Consider the following 22,939-nt stretch of genomic DNA (forward strand, 5'->3'; position numbering starts at 1 on the left):
TTAAACAACTAAAAGACAAAGGGTAATAAAAATAACTGGGTAAATTAGTCAAGAACTAAGAAAAAATGCATTTTTAAAAATCTTGGGCTGCATCCCTTTTCCTTCTCCCTCTTTGCTCAATACACTTTCAATACAGATTCACAGCTCTTTGACTGGAATGGTATTCTTGCTTTGTAGAGTGCCCCGCACACTTTTGGGAACAATATAAATATTAAGTTAATATAGTAATAAAAGATTAGTGGAGTTTCCTTAATCTAGACAAGAAGGCAAAAAGTCATCAACTAAACAAGCATAAAGTACAGTAGTAATGTAATTGTGTTGAATATAAAAATAGAATGAGAAGCATGCACTCAGATTAAATAGAGGAAAATTCAGGATATGTCATGTTTGTCTCAGTCTGAACACAAGACTAAAAAACATGAATTACAGAGATTGTTATTGTTATGTTTTGATTGCAGCATCTGCCATAGAAGGTTTCATGTAGGACAATGATCTAGTGACATTTAAAAACAATTTTGGGTAAAACTATTACCTCAAGGAGTCCTACAGCTATAGAAAGAGCCACTCCAGAGGAACGCAAAGGTCTTTTCCCTTGTGGAACAGGCCAAGGATCCCGTTGTAATTCACCCAAAAGATCAGTAAGATTCATATCAATTTTCTGCACTGGCTGTAGGAATCTAAATACAGATAAATGGCATTACGTTAGCTTTGGGATTCTTTTGGTTATACAACCTTTCAAAAGATAATCAGGACTACTAATTCATTGGCAATGTGTTAGATTGCAATGCCAAAAATCCAAATCTGGGTTCAGACCACAGGCTCTTGCTCAACAGGCTGGCAAGGTCTGGAAGCACTACATACATGGTATGCTCAGCCTGAGGAGACAGGAAGCTCCACATGCAGCACTGCAACAAGACAACCTGTTGAGCTAGAAACAACGCCATGAGACAAAAACACATCAGGTCACCATGGGAATTTGAGACAGACACTAAAGGGAAGAGGATAATCCTGGAGGGAAGACAAAATGAAAATGTTAAGGGGTAAAATTTTCAGAACTGTCCAGGAATCTAAATCCCAATAAATTATTTGGCAAATAGCCTTTTTTGCCTATCACCATATCTAAGAGAATGAAAGATCAAATTTTATGTAGATAACACTTCTGTTGATATATTTTAAAAGGTTGGATATATTTGTATACATAGAAAGACAGAAATGGCACTTCTATATATTCTCAAATGTGCTGAGGCACAATAAGTTTGTTAAAATACATCTTTGGAAGAAGTCATGATAAACATGTCAAAAGCAATGGAAATGGTAGAAAGGCCACAAATACTGATGTCTGTAAGCAAACTACCCTTGTAGACAGGGATCTTTTAGTAAAATCTTTTTGAAGGGTGAAACAAATGCATTCTTAGATGTGGAATTCCTTCTCCTTTTACTCTAATTCTCCTATACCAACTTTACAGCCTAAGAGCTCATCTACACTACAATGTTAGGTGTTCTAGTTATCCCTTGAAATGGTTAAAGCAATTAGACTATTAGAGACCCCCACAGAATGACCAGTATGTATGGTAAGAGGGGGAGTCTGTTATCTGGAACAGACTTTCCCCATTCTTTTCCAATGGGAAATTTATTACTGTCACTACTCTTCCAGTCTCAGCTTCCAAAGCTACAGTTGCGGTCTCTAAGAACAGCCAAGCTAAGATTCTGCTCCCCAGAAACCTTCTCAGATGGTCCTTAAACCTGAAAAGCCATTTGCATTAAAAGAGTAGGATAATACACAGCACTCAACCTACTAGAGCAGGGTGGGCAAACTACAGCCTCGGGGGCCACATCTGGCCCTTCAGACATTTTAATTCAGCCCTCTAGCTCCAGCCGGAGCTAGAGTTCTGTGGCTCCACATGACTCCCAAAAGCAGTGACATGTCCCCCTCTCTGGCTCCTATGCACAGGGAAAGCCAGGGGGCGCCGTACATTGCCCCCACCTCAAGCACTGCCCCTGCAGCTCCCATTGGCCCAGAACCACAGCCAATGGGAGCTGCAGGGGCGGCGCCTGTGGACCGGGCAGCACGCAGAACCATCTAGCCATGCCTCCACATAGATGCCGGAGGGGGGACATGCCACCGCTTCCAGGAGCTGCTTAAGGTAAGCACCACGTGGAGCCTGCACCCTTGACCCCTCTCCTGCACCCCAATCCCCAGCCCTGATCCCCCTCCCACCCTCCAAACCCCTCGGTCCCAGCCCCACCCCAGAGCCTGCATCCCCAGCTGGAGCCCCCATCCCACACCCCAACCTCCTGCCCCAGCCCAGAGCCCCTTCCTGTACCCTGAACTCCTCATTTCTTGCCCCACCCCAGAGCTCACACCCCCAGCTGGAGTCCTCACCCCCTCCAGCACCCCGACCCCCAATTTTATGAGCATTCTTGCCCCTTCACACAATTCCCATACCCAGATGTGGCCCTTGGGCCAAAAAGTTTGCCCACCCCTGTACTAGAGCAACAAATTGTGTGACCCTCAATCACACAAGAAAAAAATAATGAGGTAAAGTTTTCCGGTAAAGCAATTTAGCAATGAGTTTGTTTTTTTTAAATAATACCTGTTAGAAGGTGGCGGCTGCTGTACCTGAGGACCCCGGCCTACTTGTGAAACAGATACTTTAGTAAGCCCCAACATTTCCTGTCAAAAAAATGTGGAGAGAGGGAGAGAATTTGATTACAGATTATTTTGTCATAGAATATCAGGGTTGGAAGGGACCTCAGAGGTCATCTCGTCCAACCCCTTACTCAAAGAAGGACCAATTCCCAGACAACTTTTTGCCCCAGATCCCTAAATGGCCCCCTCAAGGATTGAACTCACAACCCTGGGTTTAGCAGGCCAATGCTAAGATCATTGAGCTATCCCTCCCCCCTACAATCATTTTCAGGGTTTGAGGTTTTTTTAATTGTTTTTTTGTCTATTACCTGAAGTTGTTTTGCAGATAGGTCCTTTGTGCCTCTGAAGACATAGCTTTTTGAAATTCCTTCACAACCAAGCTCATGGACCTGCACCATTCTCCCAAATGTAATAAGCCCTACCAAAGCAGTTGGTGGTAAGAGACTTAATGACATTTGCATGGATTCCTTCAAGGCTTGCAAATCTTCATCTTCCATGCATGTGTCCACAACGTAAAGAAATATCAAAGGCATCTGAGGACCACGCTTTAAGAAATAATAACTGAGTGAACAAGCACATTGTGCAATATATATTGTACAGAAAATAATTAAATTACAAAAATAAACTTTGTTCCAGTTATATTAATTTTAGTAAATATAGAATTTGCCACACTAGCTCAGACCAATGCTATATCCAATTTGGCAACCCACCTCAGGCAGTGGCCAATACCTAATGCTACACAGGAGAGTGAACTCGATACCATAATTAACTCTATCCAAAAGTGCAATGCTGAATATAGAAGAAAAAATTCCTTCCAGACCTCACCAGATAATTTTGAATCATGAAATAATGTTATTAACCTTACAAGATAAAAAACAAAGTATTACTCAAAGTGCTGCTAGTGATCATTAAATTTATCCAAACTTAGGAAAAAAAAAACAGAAACAGTATTAGATCTTCTGATCCTCTGTTACATTTCATTGCATACTTTATCTTTATAAATTAGCAGTTCCCCTCATTCTTTCTAAATTCATTCCCCTGTAATTTCAGCAAGTGTTCCCTTTTATCTAGTATTACAAATCTAGCCAAAAAGAGGGGCTGACAAATTTTAACTTTACCTTTCTTAATTTGAATGTCTCACTGCTGTCCCCTCAAACTCCTTCCTTTTCCAGTCTAATTAATCTTAGTTTTCAGAGTTTCTTGTTACATGGCTTTTTTCCTCTACTAATCTCTATTAAGACCACTCCCATGCCCTACCATGATAAAATGGAAACAGATAAATTATGTTAGCTATGCCTGCTTGGTTGGCACTCTGTCCCCCACTAGTAGCACCTAGCCCAGCTTGAGACAGATGAGTCTGCTACACCGTCGGCTAAGGGCCACATAGCTTTTATCTCATGCAATAGAGGCTCACACGCTAAGCTTCAGAGGTCCTAAATTCAATCCTACCCACCATCGACCAGGGTCTTTCAGAGTTACAATTAAATAAGAAAATCTAAATTATATTAACTGATAGGCTAAAAAATGGTTATCAGGAAACATACCCAGTTCACTGCTCACCTTCACCTAGAAATAAATTGGTTTCAATATCAATCTATGATTATTCAGATATAATCTTCACTTCAAAGACCATTCACTAAAACTTGATCTAAATTATGTTGGCAAGCAGCAATAAAATGATTTTCCCAAAACAAGCTCAAGTGAACTCAATTCCTCATGAAGAAACACAACCCAACAGAAGCTTAAATCTCTAGAACATATAGAACTTCCCTCTCTTCTATTGCCCTTAATAATTAGATAATGTTCCTATAATTTTATTATGGTCACTATAATCAAAAATAGTACTCTCCATTTCCAGTGGATGATACTAGTTGAAGGTCTACAACTGAAAACATGTAGATTATTCACTGCATTTTAATCACTACTAAAACAAAACAAAAGTAAAAGAAGCCATACTCTACATAGCTAGCGTCAATCTAATTTAATGTCAAAGATTTTATTTGGTGTTTTTTTTACCTGTACTACATATTCAATACTAGAAAACTGAGGTAAAAGTTCTGCAGGCTGGTTCATCTCTGATATACCAGCGTAAGTAGGAGGAAACTGCAAAAGCAAAAAAACAACAACACCACCACATATTAAGTACACATTTCAAAATTACAAGTTAGAGAAAAAACACTGAAAAATAAACATCTGCATATATTATTTGTTTCTATAAAGAACGATAGCTATCATTACTGTAAAAGCTCTCAAGTCTAGTATCTCAGAATAGGCAGACATCCATATGTTGAGCAGCCTGTTGGCAATTCCAATTCACAAGTATAATTTTAAGAATGGGAATTTCATTTCCCTCCTATAAAAGAAGGTCATTCTATAGTCTGAATACTTCGTTTTCTTACCTGATTTCTTTGATAACAAAAATTGCAAGCCCAGAGTTTTGCTCGATAATCCACTTGGCTATAAAAATAAAATTAGAAAAGTTAAATGTATTATGAATAGTTTGTTTTATATTACCAAGGGGCTTTGACACTAAATACATATGTTGTATGTATGACATGGATTCACCCTTTATCTGTTTATCATGCCCTTTTTCCTAATTGTCAAAGAGGTGTGTGCTTCAAACAAGATTTTTCCCCCTCACAATGCACCTTCTCCTTAATGAGCCTGCTGTAAATTTACAATAAAGAATGCATAATTTTGTAATTATGTCAGTAGCAGAAGACTGATGTAATTAACACAATATCATGGCTATTAGAGAGGAAGGATGATAGTTAAGGCATTGCACTCAGATGCAGGAGGCCAGGTTCAGTCCCAGCTCTAACACAGACTTCCTGTATGGTTTTAGGCAAGTCACTCTCTGTCTCAGTTCTCAGTCTGTAAAATGGGGAAAGTAATACTTCCTTTCTCTTACCCTCCATCTATCCTGTTTAGTTAGGCTCTTGGGTTCAAAGACCGTGTCTGACTATATGTACATACAGTGTCCAGAACAATGGGTTCAGGACTGTCGATGTTACTGTAACACAAATAATAATAATAATGGCTTCACTGCTGGTCCAGACAAAAGGAGAAGTTTGCATGATAAAAGGAAAACTCCTATTCAAAAAAGATTCCTTCAGTAGTAACAGGTGGTGGAGAGAGTTAATAGACTTTTTTGTATAAATGTTCTTGTTTTCCAAGCATGCCCAAGATCAAAAGTCCCTAACTGAAGGTAAACCAAATACCTATAATTTCTTAAGTCTTCCTAAAAATTTAAACAGATACGCGCATTTCAAATTGCACCAGCTCTGCTATTTGCAGTAACGTAAACCATGTTAGACTATGCAAACAGAAAGGGTATATGCCAACTCTGTCTACCACATCCCAAATCAGCTGATCTTCAGAGGCATTATTTTCTCAGCCTTCTTTTTGCAAACAGGATATTAATGCAATAGCTTCCACTTAGACACGATAAAAAAATAATTAACTGAGTTTAAACACAACAAATTTATTTAATAGAGGGACACACCCTAAGACAGCTACATCATATATTCAGTACATCCAAAATTCAAAAATTTTAGATACAGTTCACCATTTGATTTTTTTTAGTATATAGCACCTTTCATCAGAGGATATAAAATTACAGAAGTTAGTAATTATTACTACCCAATAACAATAATAATAAAAGTAAATGGAACTTGTGCTCCCAAGTCACATAGGTGCTTTTGAAAATCCCACCCACTGTCTTTAGACAAATAAGTAGTATGTGTTTCCTAGTACTTTTTTTAATCTTATTCCTGTCTTCTCCTGACAGCAGCAGTAATAGGGCAGAACAGTTAATGAAAAATGACACTAAAATTTTTGGATCAGATCCTCAGCTGCTGTAAATAGGCATAGCTCTACTGAAGTTAATGAAACTGTGCCAATTCATACATTTTAACACCAGAAGGGACGAGCAGATCATCTCGTCTGACCTCCTGTGTAACACAGGACACAGAACGTTACCACATTAGCCCTGTAAGGAGCCCAATCATGTATATTTGACTAAGCATCTCTTCCAAAAAGGCATCCAGTCTTTATGTGAAGACATCAAGAGAGGGAGAATCCATACTAGCTGAGGATCTGACCCTTCGTTTACAAATTTTGTTTAGTCATACTTTTAATTTTACATATAAAAAATTTTACATATAAAAAATCTTGAGTGAAATGTAATGCTGCTAATAAAGATAAGCTTCCACTAGACCTGACTTCAGCTATAAGCAAGTACTGTAAGCAGCTTCAAAACACAACACTGAGACCTCTACCCTGACACACCACTTTACAGCTATTAAAGTCCATCCTTTGTCTCCCAAGATGGGGACGCTGAATCACATAAAATTGAGCTAATTGATTTTATGATGTGCACAAAGATCTAGTACAGTAAGGACTAGCTGACAATAATGAATTTATTTTATAAGGAATACAAGTCACATCGGATCCAACTATACAAAAGATGAAAAGTTGTTACACTAACTCACCTCTTCATATTTATTTTCTAGAGATAAAAAAATTTAAAACTGTATCTACTATCTCATGTGACTTGCAGTTACAGAAAACTTCAGACTCTTATAACCTGATTCAAACGGAAGTTAACGTAAATCAATTTAATTAACTGGATAATTTTTTGTCAATGTCTTCCTTCAAAACAGCTATGAGCTGGATCCTGAAATCCTTAGTGGTCGGTTTGGGTCCTACATTTGTGCCTAGAGTATGCAACATTTTATAAATAACATAATTTATGCACGAGATGCAGTATTTTCAAACCAGCATTATGAAGGAAAGTTTTGAATAAAAAATGTAAGTATTTTATATATATTAAATATTAAAGTATTATCTAAGTTATTTATTATGATTACCATAAGGGATTCAGAACTGCCCGACAGGTGGTCCTACTGCACAGAACTGGCTCATACTGAATGGGAGGCAAATCAGGACGCTCTTTCAGTGGTGTAAAGAGGGAAGCCACTGGGACTACCATTCTTGTGGCTTCAAGGCGACTTGAAGGCCAAACATTCCAGCTGAATCTAACTCCATCTCTGTCTTCATTCTGCTGGATGAATTCCAGGAAGGTTGCCATTGTTAACCTCTTTTCTTATTTCTGAAATAAAAAGGTATAAATTAACAGGATATATGTGGGTTATATTTCAAAAGAAAAGAATCACAATCAGAAACAAAAGCTTTAATTACAAGCAATATTTACTGGTTAAACACATGATAAAATGCCACACATACTGAAATGTCATGTATTCAGTTTAAAAGGAGCTTCCACAAATTCCCTAAAACTTCTATAATTCTAAATGAGTTGTACAGAATTCCAAGAGGAAATGAAGAAAATAAAACTCTCGGGATGCAGCAACATCATGAAAAGTGCCAAATGTTTGCAGAGTTTGCAAAGTTAAAATAAATGTACTGCACTGAGAGATCATTTTAAACTCATGGTTTTACATTTTCTGTTTTGATCGAAAAATTTATAGAAAGGTGCTAAGAGCACAAACAATATTAAGAGACATAACACATCAACATTTTTTTTTTAAATAATGCACACTGTTGGGCCCATCCACAAATATAAATGTGCAATCATGCAGTGTTCTACCATGGTTAGGGAAGTGCATGTTCTGGGACAATAAGGTCGTATAAACTTGTTAGGGAATAGTGTTATAGGTGATGCATGTAGTACCACCTTATACTTAAGGTTGCCCAAATCTTTCTATTACCAGACCTGGTTTTCGGTTGCTTATAACTTTGCCAAACTTAAATTCAACCCAAACAGTTTCTTCTGGCAGGTGTCTGCATCAGATTGAATTTTTTACGTTTCAGCTAAAATAGTTTATTTCAGACAACAAGGCCAGCGGAAAATATGTTGTTTTATTCATGTTAAAATATTCTTACAACTGTTTCATTCACCAGAAACTCTGGTACCTCCAAGCTTAGCAGCAAGAGCTTGAAATCTGGCACAGGATGGGCACCCTAGTACTAGGGATGTGTAGTTTGCTATTCCTGTGAATATCTGTCCAAATTTGGCCAAGTTATAAGCCTCCACAAAATCTCAGTTCACATATCCTCAGTAAAGATTTGTTAGAGTGCAGTAGCTAAAAGCTGAGAGCTCTTCTGCACAGAGTGTGCTCCATCCCAACAGAGCACCTGCATGCTGACCCAGTATGGATTTTCCCTGCTATTGCTACTGCTGGGTGGGCACCACTGTGGCACCACACACCGGAACTGAAAGCAAGGACACTCTCTTCTGTGTTCTCAATGCTCCCCTTGTTTGCACCTAGGCAATGAGAAGTACACAACCTGACTCTAATGCAGAAGGGTAAGGAATAGGAGGAGGGGGAGAGGATACAACAGGGGGTTGGGAGGACAAGAAAAGGAGCTCAGGGAGACAAGGGATAGCAGATGGAGGAGGGAAGATGGAGAGTCGCCATAAAATGGATGAGGACAGAAACAGGGACAGGAAACCATGGGAAGGAACTGCGGGGGGGGAGACACAGTGGACAACAGAGCAGAATTTAGGCAGTAGGGATGGGATGGGCAGAGGTCCAAGGATAGCAGGGGAGGGGCCAGGGAGCAGTTGAGGGGACACAGGCAAAAGGTCAGTAACCACTAGATTACATTCCCTATAGTGGTTAAAATGCCAGTGGACCAGTCTACTCTAGCACTGTCACCACTGATAGCGGTGAGGCTGCACAATGTTAGACTCAACAGCAGAAGAATTCTCTCAAATTCTCAACATAGACAAGTCTAATACAATTACAGAACTGAATGTATGCAAAAAGAAAACAAACAAACAAAAAGTCCAGGATCAATCCATGTGGATCCAATTGCAGGACTGGAGCCATAGTGTGGCTAGGCCCACAGTTTCATATACTTGCTTAGCCACTCGAGTGATAAGTAAATTACTTACTTTCTAAGTTATAAAAATACTACGGGTCAGAATCATCCCCATGAGCACAGATGAACAGGAAAGAAGAATCGCCTTGATGGAGGGCAGGCAATGGAACACAGAAGGGGTAGGGGTTCTCGAAGAGGAGGGAAACTTTAAAATATGATCAATACAAACCATCTAAGCAGAGGTTGCCTCAGAAGATTCTATTAGGATCTAATTCAACAAGGTGCTTAAGTCCATCTGCAGCTTTAAGAACACAAGTAGTCGCATAGATTTCAGTGGGACTACCCACGTGATTAAAGCTATTCACTTACTTAGGTACCTTGCTGAACTGCAGCTTAAATCAGCATTTTTCATGGCTAGGCTGGCTCCATACCTATGCTTTAGTGGGTGCTTGAAAGCAGTGAGCAACTCTGAGCATGTCTCCTGGCAAACTTCCCATTGCCAGGGATCTGGCTCTCATTTAGAAAAGTTTTAATGTTTCATATATGGCATATACCACTAGTTTACAGTGTTGATGTAAGAGTTCAGATAATACTTAAATGGACATCAAGTTTTTTAGTTCTAAAATATCAGTGGTGAAAATTTTCCAGAACGTAAATGTAGTATCTAGTTTTTTGTTTCATTGTAAAGTGCTGTTATTCCATTATTGAGGAACTTAATAAACAACTGCCAATGAAAACTGACAATTTGAAAATGGCCCACAGTAACCATTCCCAAAACTGACTATGCAGATCACAATAAAATGGAGATAGTCTATTTGTCAATGTCTACAGACTGGATCTTTTTCCTTAAGCTCTTCCACAGTTGTTAACCCCAACACTGCTCCAGTTCAATGGTGGGAGCACCAGGACAGACTAGCTGCCAGTGTTTTAACAACCATGTCATAAAATCCTACTATGAGCAGGTCTACAGGACATGATAATTAAAATGCAGGGAATTGTCAGGAACTCTGTCCACACTAGCACTCTATTCATTGCTACTGATAGAGGTATATCAGCAGTAGTAAGGGTGGGAAAATTTAAGAAAAGTAGCCTAGTGTAGACATGGCTATGAGGTAGAGAGGGAAAGTGTAGATTGGGGGAGCACACAAAAACTAGGATGTAAGTGGGGGAAAGAACAGAGAGAGGAGAAAAATAAGTCAGTTAAGGAGTGAGGGATAGGCTGGTACTTAGAAAGAACTAAAAAAAAAGCCTTCTCCTCTAATATTTCAGGATCCATCACTGTAATGTTGGGAAATAGATAGGTGGGCATGGGTGAGAGTAAAAGAGAGAATGTCACCCGAATGAAAAATAAATAAATAGGTAATGTGAATGAAGAAACAATGATTCCTGGCATAACCATGGAATCAAATTTGAAGGGAACAGTTTCTTTTGTTAAAATGATTTACTGAACAGAGATAGAAAATGGCAACTCATTATGAGAGGAGCACTATTTCAGACACTATATATGAAGTTTTAAACAAAAAAAAAGGGGTAAATAGCGAGATGGCAAAGTTTGCAGATGATACAAAATTACTCAAGATAGTTAAGTCCAAAGCAGACTGTGAAGAGTTACAAAGGGATCTCAAAAAACTGGGCGACTGGACAACAAAATGGCAGACGAAATTCAATGCTGATAAATGCAAAATAATACACAATGGAGATTATAATCCCAACTGTACATGTAAAATGATGGGGTCTAAAGCAGCTGTTACCACTCAAGAAAGAGACTTTGGAGTCATTGTGGATAATTCTCTGAAAACTGCCGTTCATTGTGTAGCTACAGTCAAAAAGATAACAAAATGTTAAGCACCATTAGGAAAGGGATAGATAATAAAACAGTAAATATCATAATACACTACATAAATCCATGGTACACCCACACCTTGAATAGTGTGTGCACTATGGTTGCCCCATCTCAAAAAAGATATATTAAAATTGGAAAAGGAACAGATAAGAGCAACAAAAATTATTTGGGGGAGGGGACAGCTTCCATCTGAGTACAGATTAAAAAGACTGGGATTGTTCAGTTTGGAAAAGATGACTGAGGGAGGGATATGATAGAAGTCTGTAAAATCATGAATAAGGCTGCAAATCATTCACGGAGATCACGGCTTCTGTGACTTTCCACGACCTCAGTGAATTTTGCAGAACTGGTGCGGCTGACCCCAGGACCACCCCAGCAGCTGGGGAAGCCCAGGGGCCAGCCGCACTGGCCACTGCTCTGGCATCTCCAGGCTGCTGGTCCCCAGCGATGCCCTGGAGCAGCAGTCTGGGACCAGCGGCGGTGGTGGCGGGGCCCCGGGCTGCCCTCCGCCTGGAGCAGCAGCAGGGCCACAGGCCAACCCCTCCCTGAAGCAGCAGCAGCAGCGGGGCCAAGAGACGCCCAGACCAGCGGCAGCAGTGAGGGGGCCACAGGCTGCCCCCATCCGGAGTGCCATGGGGCTATGGGCTACCACCCCCACAGCAGTGGCGGGGGGTCCTGGGCCGCCACCACCCTCTCCAGAGGCAGGTGGACACCGGGCTACCCCCCCCCACCAGCAGGGGACCTCGGGCTGGCCCCCTCAGCAGAAGCATCACCCTGTGCTGCCCATACCCCAGCAGCAGTCTTCAGGAGCACCCCCCTCCCAGCATGTAAGATTTAGTCTTATTAAAATAGTACAAATCACGGATAGGTCACTGGGCCCTGACTTTTCGTTTATTGCGCATGACATGTCCATGACTTTTACTAAAAATACCTGTGACTAAAATGTAGCCTTAATCATGAGTGGTGTGGAGAAAGTGAATAGGGGAGAGGTATTTACCCTTTCATGTAACATAAGACCCAGGGGCCACCTGATGAAGTTAATAGGCAGTAGCTTCAAAACAAACAAAAGGAAGTACTTCTTCAGACAATGCACAACCTGTGGCACTCATTGCTAGGGTATGTTGTGAAGGCCAAAACTATAACTATATATATACCTGCCCCTGGAAATTTCTACTACATGCATCTGACGAAGTGGGTATTCACCTACGAAAGCTCATGCTCCAAAACGTCTGTTAGTCTATAAGGTGCCACAGGATTCTTTGCTGCTTTTACAAAACTATAACTGGAGTTCAGAAAAGAATTAGATAATTTAATGGAGGATATGTTCATCAATGGCTATTAGCCAAGACGGTGATGGACACAACCCCATGCTCTGGATGCCCCAAGTTTCTGACTGCCAGATGCTGGGACTGTTCATTCCCTCTGAAACATCTGGCATTGGCCACTGTCAGAAGACAGGATACTGGGCTAGAAGGACCACTGGTCTGAGCAGTATGGCCATTCTTGTGATCTAATGTAAAAATAGCCCATCAACTCCAGCTCTACTCAAGACATAAGTAAAAATCTGAAATTAAGACCAATTATTTCCAAGTTAACTCCCTTTTTCTGTACAGTATCTTTTAAAGTCTTATTTCCCCTTCATTTCGCCCCTACTTTGAAGTAGCTCTATATAGTCTTATTTTTATCCCCTTATTACTTGGTTACGTCTTCTAGAGAGTGCAAGGTAAGCAAACTCTGTATGGTGACTCATAAAAATTAAGAGCATGCAATGTATACAAAGCCCCATAATGCGCAACGAGTTAAATGCAGTTGCATTTCTAAGATAGCACATGCTTCTTGTTTAGATTTAGGAAACATGTTCATGCTAAATTTTCCCCCCTTTCTTTCCATCCTTTCCTTCCCTTCCAAGACCTGACTTGGTTTATGTATCGCAGTTTAAGTTATCAAAACAGGATATAGCTTTTTAAGACATGGGTTTTGCAGTTGAGTTATTGTAATTATACGTACAACTTTCTCACTAAAACAAATACATGATGCTAGACTTGGAGGGCTTAATTTGGTAAACTCTTACTTATGTAAATTACCCTTGACCATGTAAGTAGTCTCATTGGGATTTGAGGGCACTTAGCACTTTCTAGGATCTTGCCCTTAGTATGTACCAAACATGTTTGTTATATTTCACAAAGATATCCCATAACTGTACAGTTTTAAAACATATGTCGTTAAGTACTCATTCTGGAAACAGCTGTTGGTTTGCTGATTGATGCAAACAGGCAGTATGTGCTTTTTTCAACACAGGTTCATTCTTTTAATATCCCCTCCTTTATTACAGCACTTGCAAATACCTTTAAACATTTCTAAACCGCTTTCAGAAACTCAATTTATTTCAAAATAAAATCTACTCAACTGCAGTAGAAGACCTGAACCCCGCCAGTACCCTAGAGAGAAACATCTTGTTTTTGTAAGGGTCCCAGTGGGGCAGCAATCATACTTCAATACCATAAAAATATTATAATATAGTACATACTTATTTTAAAATAAAATTAAACTAGTAAGCTTGAAATTGTAGCAATCACGCTTTAATCAGCCTATTAGGTCATTATTAACTTTATTTCTGATTTGGTTATTTTCTTTCTAATTTTTACACCAAAAGAAAAAAAACAGACAAATTTGTTCCAATTCCAAAATGTTTAAATTAGAGGAAATAGTTGGCACAGATCAGAATTAACTATAAATTGTCAAAATGACAGAATTTAACCAGACAGTAATAAATGGTCAGCAGCAGCTTCATTAATTTCTCTCTTTTCTGTGATTTTCTTCCTGAACACAGCAGTACTCCAGACCTGCTTCCCAAGTCCCCTCTATTAAGGACTGGTTTTAAGAGCAGAGTAAGTTATGGCTCATGTAAGGCGGGGAAGACTTTTGCTGCATATTGGCTTACCTACAAGCAGTTTTTGTACTGCTATGCCTGTAGCTATTTAGGAACTGCTATGGTCTCTCCAATCCCTTAGTGTGGGCACAGTAATACCAGTAAAAGGTGTTTATATCTGATTTCTGAAAAATTACAGATATAAGCTATACCAGTGTTCTCAACCTGCAGCCCATAAGCTGCTTGCGGCCCATGCGATACCCTCAGGGCCATACAGGTAGTATTGGATGCAGCCCACAATAGTAAATAGATTGAAAACCATGGCGCTATACCAATATAAGCACCTTTATACTAGTTAGTATAACCTCATCTACACCAGGGGCTTGCACCACTTTAACTATTCTTTGCTGTATCAGTAAGACAACTCCCCTCCTCAACATAACTAACTAAATATCTCCTCTTATACTGCTGATCCCAGTCCTATAGAGCAGGCCAGAGTATAACATATTACCAACTTGGAGACTGCTGTTCTTGAATGGCCAGTATCCCAAATTCCAGCCTCACAGACACAGGAGGGGACTCTGACACTGCTGAGCCTGAAGCACAGGCACTTGGAGGGAGTCATGCAATGGGCTCTCTACACGCATACCCCAGCCCATAGCATAGGGGTGACAAGACTTTAACTCCCTACACCTCCCAAACCTTATGCACTGGGGGTGGACTCCCCATATACTCCCTTCCCCCACCCCATCTACTAACAAGTCAGGGAGAGCTCCTTGCACCACTCCCCACAACCCAGAGACAACTGCACCCACCTTCCTGTGGCTGTGAGGCTGGAATTTGAGATACTGGCCATTCAAGAACAGCAGAGACAACTGGGGTAGGAGCTCCCTGCACCCACCCACCCTCCAACCCACAGATAACTGGGTTTGGGGCACATTGCACCCACTCACACACACACACCCTCCAAACCACAGACAACTGGGGTGGGAACTAGGGTGACCAGATAGCAAGTGTGAAAAATCAGGACGGGGGTGGAGAATAATAGGAGCCTATATAAGAAAAGTCCCCAAATATCAGGACTGTCTCTACAAAATTAGGACATCTGGTCACCCTAGTGGAGGCACCCTGCACCCCCCACTCACACATCCTCCAACCCACAGACAACCGAGGTGGGGGCACCCTGCATCCACTCACACACACACCCTAACTCACAGACAACTGGGGTGGGGGCACCCTGCATCCACTCACACACACACCCTCCAACTCACAGACAACAGGGGTGGGGACACCCTCCAACTCACAGATAACTGGGGTGGGGTCTCCCTGCACCACCACCACTCCACACACACACTTCTCAGCCCACAGACAACTGGGGTGAGGGACGCACAGACAACGGGATTGGGGTCTCCCTGCACCACACACAAGCCGCGAGCACCGGGGGTCTCCCTGCAGACACACACACCCATCCACAGGCAGCTGGGGAGGGCTCCCTGCAACACACACAGCCCGAGGGCAGGAGCGCTGAGGGATTCTAGCGCCCTGCACCCCCAAACCGCGGTCCCGGGGTGCTCCCCTCCGCGCAGAGTTGTTATTCAGCTGCCTGGCCTCAGCCCCACTCACCTGCCGGGGTCCCAGTCCCAGCCCCAGCCCCAGCCGCCGCCTGACTCACTCACTGAACCCAGCAACCCCGCGCTGCCGACGCGACAACATGGCTGATGGGAGAGTCGGTGCCACGTCAAGGGGCAGAGAGCGCAGCGCGGCGCGGCCGGGGGCCGGGGCTGCGCCCGCCCCGCCATGGGGTCTCCGCGGGGAGGAGAGCAGACACCCCCGCCCATGGCTCCCCCTGCCGATTCGCCCCCGCGCTGCAGGCAGAGCGTCGCGGGGCCGCTAGGGCAGAATTGACTCCCGTGTTGTGCGCGTGGGTCTGGCCGAACCTCAGGGAAGCCCCGAGGCAGCCAGCGGACCACCCTGCCCCGATGCTGTCCCCTAGCACAGGGGTTCTGCCATCCTTCTGCTCCGGGGTTATGCCACAACCGGGCATGAGGGGCTCCCTGGCTGCATCCACATCCCAGCCCAAAAACAACTGGGCATGAGAGATTCCCTGTGTCCACACCCCAACCCACAGACTACTGGGGTGTGGAACTCCCTGCACACACATCCCTAATCCCCAGACAACTGTGCACTGGGACTCCATGCACCCACACCTCACAGACAACTAGGTGTGGGGGACCCCTTTGCATCACACTCCAACCCACGGATAAGGTACAGGGACTCCATTACATCCTTCTGCTATAAAACAAAGGTTCGCTACTGTTTCTCCCAGGTATATGGCATCTGCCATCCTTCTGCTACACACCAGGGTTCTGATAATAGAATGAAGAGTACCTGTGGCACCTTAGAGACTAACAAATTTATTTGGGCATAAGCTTTCGTGGGCTAAAACCCACTTCATCATATGCATGCATGGAAGATACAGTAGGAAAGAGAGAGAGAACATGAAAAAATGGGGGTTGCCATACCAACTATAATGAGACTCATCAATTAAGGTAAGTTATTATCAGCAGGAGAAAAAAAAACTTTTGTAGTAATATGTAACAGGATGGCCCGTTTCAAGGTTCTGATGTGGCACTGCCATTGATTTAAATGAGCTTTGGATCAGGCCCTAAGAGAGTCACAAATCCTCTGAACCCCTGTTATTCATTTCACAATATCCATTCTGTCTAAGACGGGCCCAAATGTGCTGTTATTTGCACTTGTGTAAATTTGGGTTTACTGCAGATTTACACTGGTAACTGCAAATAGAATCTGGCTAGATATTAAAGACAGATTCTCAGAACCCTTGTCCCATTCAGTACATACTGCTGACTCATTCAGGCCCCAGTCCATGAAAACACTTTAGCACAGGCCTAGCTGAGCATGTCAGTACTCTCACATACTCAAATATATGCTTAAGGTCTTCGCTGGTTCAGGAAGGGCTTTGTTGCACACTGCATGAGGCAGAGGTCCTATGAGAAAAATATATATATTTAAGAAATTAAATCTCTTTATTGTGCTGAATATACTATTAATGGTAGAAATTTTTTTTTCCCCAGGGAGGAGGAAAGTTGTCAATTGCTTGGCTGGAATCCACCTTTTGCAGACTTTTATCGCTTGTAATATCTGGAAGATCTTCATAATTAGTCATTTCTAATTATTTTTCTATCTTTCTTTGTTGTATTTTTGGGGGGTTTTCTTATTGTTTTAGAATTTCTAATTCTAAATCTTTGTGTACAATGTTGGTATCACTCTCAAAATAGTTGACAATTATTTTTTGATCAACAACCACCAGAGGGAGCTTTTATCTTTCTTTACTTTTTCAACTTAGATAACTATGATGTTCTACTGTAATATTTCTACCACAGATTTTATTATATTTCTATGGTTAGATGGTATTGTGAAACCATTATATTGCCATTTATTTATTTTATATACATACACACGTGTGTGTGTGTATATATATGTATTTGTACACATTTTTCTTCTTAGTCCTCTTTCTACTCTATGATCCCTTTCAGGTAAACTCTGTACAGAGAAGACAGCTAGAACATTCCCAGGTTCCACAAATTCACTTTGTATGTTGCCTATCTTTTAGGATTTGTACTTAATAGATGTTCTGGGTGTTTTTTATTCTGTAAGGTGGTATGAATGTTTTCTCAGAATTTCTTTTTGTCACTGATTTCAAAATTACTCTCTTTATGATTTGTTTAGGCAGCTTGTCTGTTGTGTAGAAGCAATGTTCCTTTTGTTATTTCTAAAAGTATAGTACGTTATGTAAAGAAAGACTACAGAGTTTCCCCATTTAGATCAATAATTAGTCCATGTTCTAAATATCAGTGCTTAGATTCCACAAATAATCTGCTTTATTTCTTCCAGGCACAATTATTTTTACTTGTTACAGTTTACCAAAATAAATTTAAAACAGAATACCTATTTGCTATTTTAAATTGGCAAGCCTGTATTATTTTAATTTTAGTAACTAAACTTTGCATAAGCTTGTATGTGCTACATTTCAGTAGATTATTTTATTTCATAAATCTAACTGTCACTTCTTAGTTATGAAACAATGTGGGTGAGGTAATATTTTTTACTGGACCAACTTCTGTTGGTGAAAGAGGCAAGCAAACACTTCAAACCTCTCACTTGTTTCAGAGTAATGATACCAGATGGCTTGTATGTATATTTTAATGAAACTTTTGTGTTATGCATTTGTTAATTTTACCCTATGAATTACTATAGTTTATTTGAAACATATAGTGTTTAACCATTTAAAATATTTGTATATAGTAATGGAAGTGTATGTTAATAATCATATATAATAATAATTAAATGGTAGAGAGGACCAGAGATGCTGACTTTCTGATTTCCTGCGAGATGCTCAACCCACCACTCCACCCCAGGCCCCGCTTCCACTCCACACCTTCCCCCAAAGCTCCCATCCCTGCCCCGCCTCTTCCCACCCCTACTCCGCCCCCACCCTGCCTCTTCTGGCCTCATTCTGCCCCCTCTCCGGAGTGCACCACACCCTTGCTCTGCTTCTTTCTGCTCCCAATCCTCCCCCTCCTGCCCCCAGCACCTCCTGCCCTACACTGAACATCTGATCCTCGGCAGGCGGGAGGTGGTGGGCAGGAGCTGCTGATTGGTGGGGCCCCGGAGCACCCATAGAGTCAGCGCCTATGGAGGGGACATCAAGAAATATTCTCCTAAGTATCCAAGGAGTAACATTTATATTCAAGGAGATACCTAATAAAACCGGATATTATTACACTTTTCATCTCTTCATATGACCTATCCCTGATTATGTTCCCAAATGAATTTGTTTAAATGCAAATTTTCCAAAATACTTTAGCAAGTAACAATAGCATTTAGCCCTCAATGTATCAGAGTTTTTGTTTAGGCTACAAGCTACTGTATCAGTTTTTGTTTTCTTCCAAGACAAAATTCTTATGGTAATTTGGTTTGCAAAGCAATGTTACTATGCCAGAATGATTTTAACCAACAACTCCGAGGAAGAGGATTAAAATGTCCTGGACAAAGCAGTAACTGTAGTCTTTTCTGAGGAATCTTATTGATAGTGGGGAGCAAAACACTCATCATCTCTCTTGCACTTTTTCTCACAGAATCTGAAAATATGTCACATGGTAATAACTATCTAGTATCAGTGAATCAATTATGAGTGACCATAACCTCATTACATCCATTATTTGTACTTTAACTGTGGTTGTGGTGAAATTCTACACAATTACTATCTTCACTACCATTCACCAGTCATCTTATGGTCTGAATGACCAGGGTGGCTTCGTGATTTAAGGGGCTTGCAGACAAAAACAGTCCCACGCTGCCTGAATGGAGAGAGTCTGAGTTCCCTTACACACACTCTGATCACACTGTCAGTTGGAGAAAATAGTGAGCTGTGAGTTGAGGGTATGCAGACTCCCTATCCTACAAAAAAAGGCTGGAGCCCAAATAGTTCCTTGGCGAGTGTTGTGAAAGCAGATGAAAAACTCCTTCAATATTATGGTTTCTGAGAGTGCTCAGATATTATGGTGATTGCCCAAAGAAAAGATATAAAGGGAAAAGAAATTAGCGTCAAGGACAGAGCTCTGGAGTACCCCTGTAGACAGCAGCAGAGAGGATTTGACAATAGAGTCATTGAAAAAAATGGTCAGAGATGAAGAAGGAAAATCAGGAGCGTATAATATAGTGAAAGCCCAGTGAGAATAAGAGGTATAAAATATTTTTGTTACCAATCATTGTAAAAATAAATATTTAATTTTTCACAGTCCCAGTCCCATATTTCTTGTGCCCTGAAGAGCTCTTCAGGAAGGTGCACCAATTTTATGGTTGTGAGGACCTCAGAGGGAAGCAAAAGTTCCTGGATGGACACATAGATACATAGATGGAATGGATAAACAGGTCCAAAACCAGCAAGCACCCATAATCAGAATTTCTCTTTTCTGTTATCCCCTGGTGTTACAATATATAGTAATTCTACTTTATTTTTCTTACCTTATTGCAATATATTACAGATTTGTGTGTTAGATTTTGAATCATCAGTTCACATCAACAGGTGGCAACTTACCTCTTCTTCAAGAAATTACTCCTTTGTAACTCCTAGGCAGTTGATAAGGAGAAAGAATATTCAACTCTGGCTGTTTTGTCTTCTTCATCCACTGAATCATATTTTGCTCTACCAGATATTGCATGAATTCCATTGTTAAGTCTTGTTTTTTGATACTCTTGATAGTCCTAGGAAAACCACCAGTGTTTCCTGTAACAGTCTGTTTAAAACTAAATAATTAGTTCAAAGTATGTTATTCAGCTTCAAAAAGCAGCATTAGAAATGTTCAAGAAAAAAATCATCTAGATCATTAAAAGTCATGTACGTTTACACTTGCTGCATCAAAATCCCTGATTCTCTCTTTTTATAATTCTTGTCTTCACACCAGATAAAATCATAGATCCTAAAATCTGAATGTTTTCAAGAAATCCATTTATGTATTGACAAACTTAAGGTTTTACTTTTACTGCTATGTCATACTCTCCTGAAATGCCAATGTAGTTTTGATTAACCAGGTCTTATTTCAAGTGATGTTCACACTTGTCACATGCACTAACAGGAAGTTGCATCCTGGTTTCAGAGTAAAGCTGCCTGTTACACATAAATGGTTATGAAACACACCTTAAAACAAATAAAAATGAATGGCGAGGAAAGCTGAAGGTCATTGCTTGTTCAAAACTGCTCAAATATAGAAGAAACAACCAAAAGTGCCTTTCAAATAGTTTTTTGTTGAATACAATAAATTCAGTGTGTAGTAAAATTTAAAAATCCTTGCACTGATCCTTTAGGAATAAGGATATTAGCTATTTGTATCATTGCCTAGAGCAAGCACTATATTTAATTATTATTAATGCTTAATATCTAGATCTTATAGTGTTTTTATCCATAGATCTCAAAGAGTTTTGCAGAGGAGGGAAGTATCATTATTCTCATTTGACATGGAGGATTGAGAAAGTTTTATGGTCTTTATAACATACATTGTTGTTTGTTTTTTAAACGTCCCTTTCCTTTCATTTGAGACGGCTTGTGTGTATGTGTCATCTTTTGGCTGAAATGTGTACTCACTTGATGGAGGTGTCAGCCTGAAATAAAACAGCTAGTCTTAAGATTTACTGAAGAAAGTTAGTTTATTTCTCTGAGACATGGCACAAAAGACTGGTAATGGATCCCTGTGTATAAAAGTCCAGTTCCTGTCAACCTTAGTTACACTTATCTTTCCTTCTGCTTTTACAGAAAGCAAGGGGAGCTGCCAGATGAGGCAAGTTTAGAAATCAAGAAATAATTAGTAATGGCAAAACTTCCATTGACTTAAATGGAGAAAGATTGAATCTTAAACACTGGCGCTGAAAGAAACACTTGCTAATGCTGAAATTTAGGTTAGAACACTGACTTTGTTCTTTTTAAATGGTTATTAAAGAGCTAAATATATTCAATGGCATTTTGGAGATTTAATTGCTTTGTCATTTGTGTATTAACATCAGAGAACTGTTTGGGCACAAGTGTGCTTGGTATGTAGTATTGCTTGGTATTTCTGTGTGTTAAGCCAAAGGTTAGCCCTTCAAGAGGTTTTCTCATAGGTATGATGTAGAAACTTCCTCCTATCTTCAATCCCAATCCATCATTCCACTGTGATACATCAGCCCGCAAAAGGCAGTGGTGAGACATAAATCCCTTGGCCAACTGTTACATTTCATTCTGCCATTCATTAGTGTCCATAGTGACAGTAAACCCTCTCTGTAGATCTATAGGCCAAGTGTACTAAAGTGTGAAAAGGTGTCTGATCAGGGCTGTTAAAATGACTGGAAAGCTGTGGTACACCTGGTTCTGGGTTGAAGTTAAATGGCAAAGTTGACTTTAGTGTGTTACTGGGTCCAGAAATTATATCAATAGATGACCTGTGGTCAGTAAAGGAGTGGGCAAGTGTGCCCGAATTATAAACTTAGTACATGGCAGTTGTCTGTAGACCTGTCTGTGTGCACATTTTACTCATATTCTGTTTCCTAGCTGAGAGCTACATATCAAGCTTTTGCTAACGTTTCAGTGTTTCTGAGTTTGTGCATAATAATGTTCACATAGCAATGTTATTTTGGCAGGTCCCATACCAACGTGGCAGTGGTTCGTTGGGCACGTATTGCATAACAATGCCCTCCTTTTGTCACAAGAGAGTATGGAACTGTATGGAAAATAAGGCATATTGCTATTTCAAAGGGAATACACCCTGTAGTTTTTTCATGGTACTAAATTATACACTGTGTTGGCAACAGATGGTCCCTCCTGGGCACAATTATTATTACAATAGGAGACAGTGTGTCGTCTACTGCCTGGATCAAGGACCACATGGTGTTAATGGGATAGTGTCTGCAGGCTCAAAAGGCACTGGGTCCAGTCATGCTTCAATCCAGGCCGGTGGGGTAGAAGCTTCGAGAGCGGCGGTCCCACAAGCATCGGGACAGGGCCAGATAAGATGTGAACGAGAGCTTGGCCGCACCACTAGAGGGCGACCCAGCCTCCATTGAGCCCTGGGAAAGGCAGCGCGCTACTCCTCTTGCCCCGACCTCCAGCAGGCGTCTGAAGGGGCGGTCTCCGCGGCACGGAAGGTCATGCAGTGCGCATGCGTTGTCTCCCCGACCA

General features: G+C 40.9%; 1 protein-coding gene across 1 annotated transcript in view; it reads right to left on the minus strand.

Moving 5' to 3' along the window:
* The window catches only part of SEC23A (SEC23 homolog A, COPII coat complex component), a 46,366-nt gene extending 30,023 nt beyond the window's left edge, over positions 1-16,343 (minus strand). Inside the window, exons 1-7 of the mRNA XM_032801918.2 lie at positions 15,832-16,343; positions 7,522-7,763; positions 5,050-5,107; positions 4,667-4,753; positions 2,959-3,195; positions 2,595-2,674; positions 533-677 (exon numbers count right to left, since the gene is read on the minus strand). Of these exons, the coding sequence (XP_032657809.1) occupies positions 533-677; positions 2,595-2,674; positions 2,959-3,195; positions 4,667-4,753; positions 5,050-5,107; positions 7,522-7,742 (828 nt within the window). The 5' untranslated portion in view covers positions 7,743-7,763; positions 15,832-16,343. The remainder of the gene's footprint in view (positions 1-532; positions 678-2,594; positions 2,675-2,958; positions 3,196-4,666; positions 4,754-5,049; positions 5,108-7,521; positions 7,764-15,831) is intronic.
* Positions 16,344-22,939: the final 6,596 nt, after the last annotated feature.

This window comes from Chelonoidis abingdonii, chromosome 4, assembly GCF_003597395.2.
Source record: "Chelonoidis abingdonii isolate Lonesome George chromosome 4, CheloAbing_2.0, whole genome shotgun sequence".
Lineage (NCBI taxonomy): Eukaryota > Metazoa > Chordata > Testudines > Testudinidae > Chelonoidis > Chelonoidis abingdonii.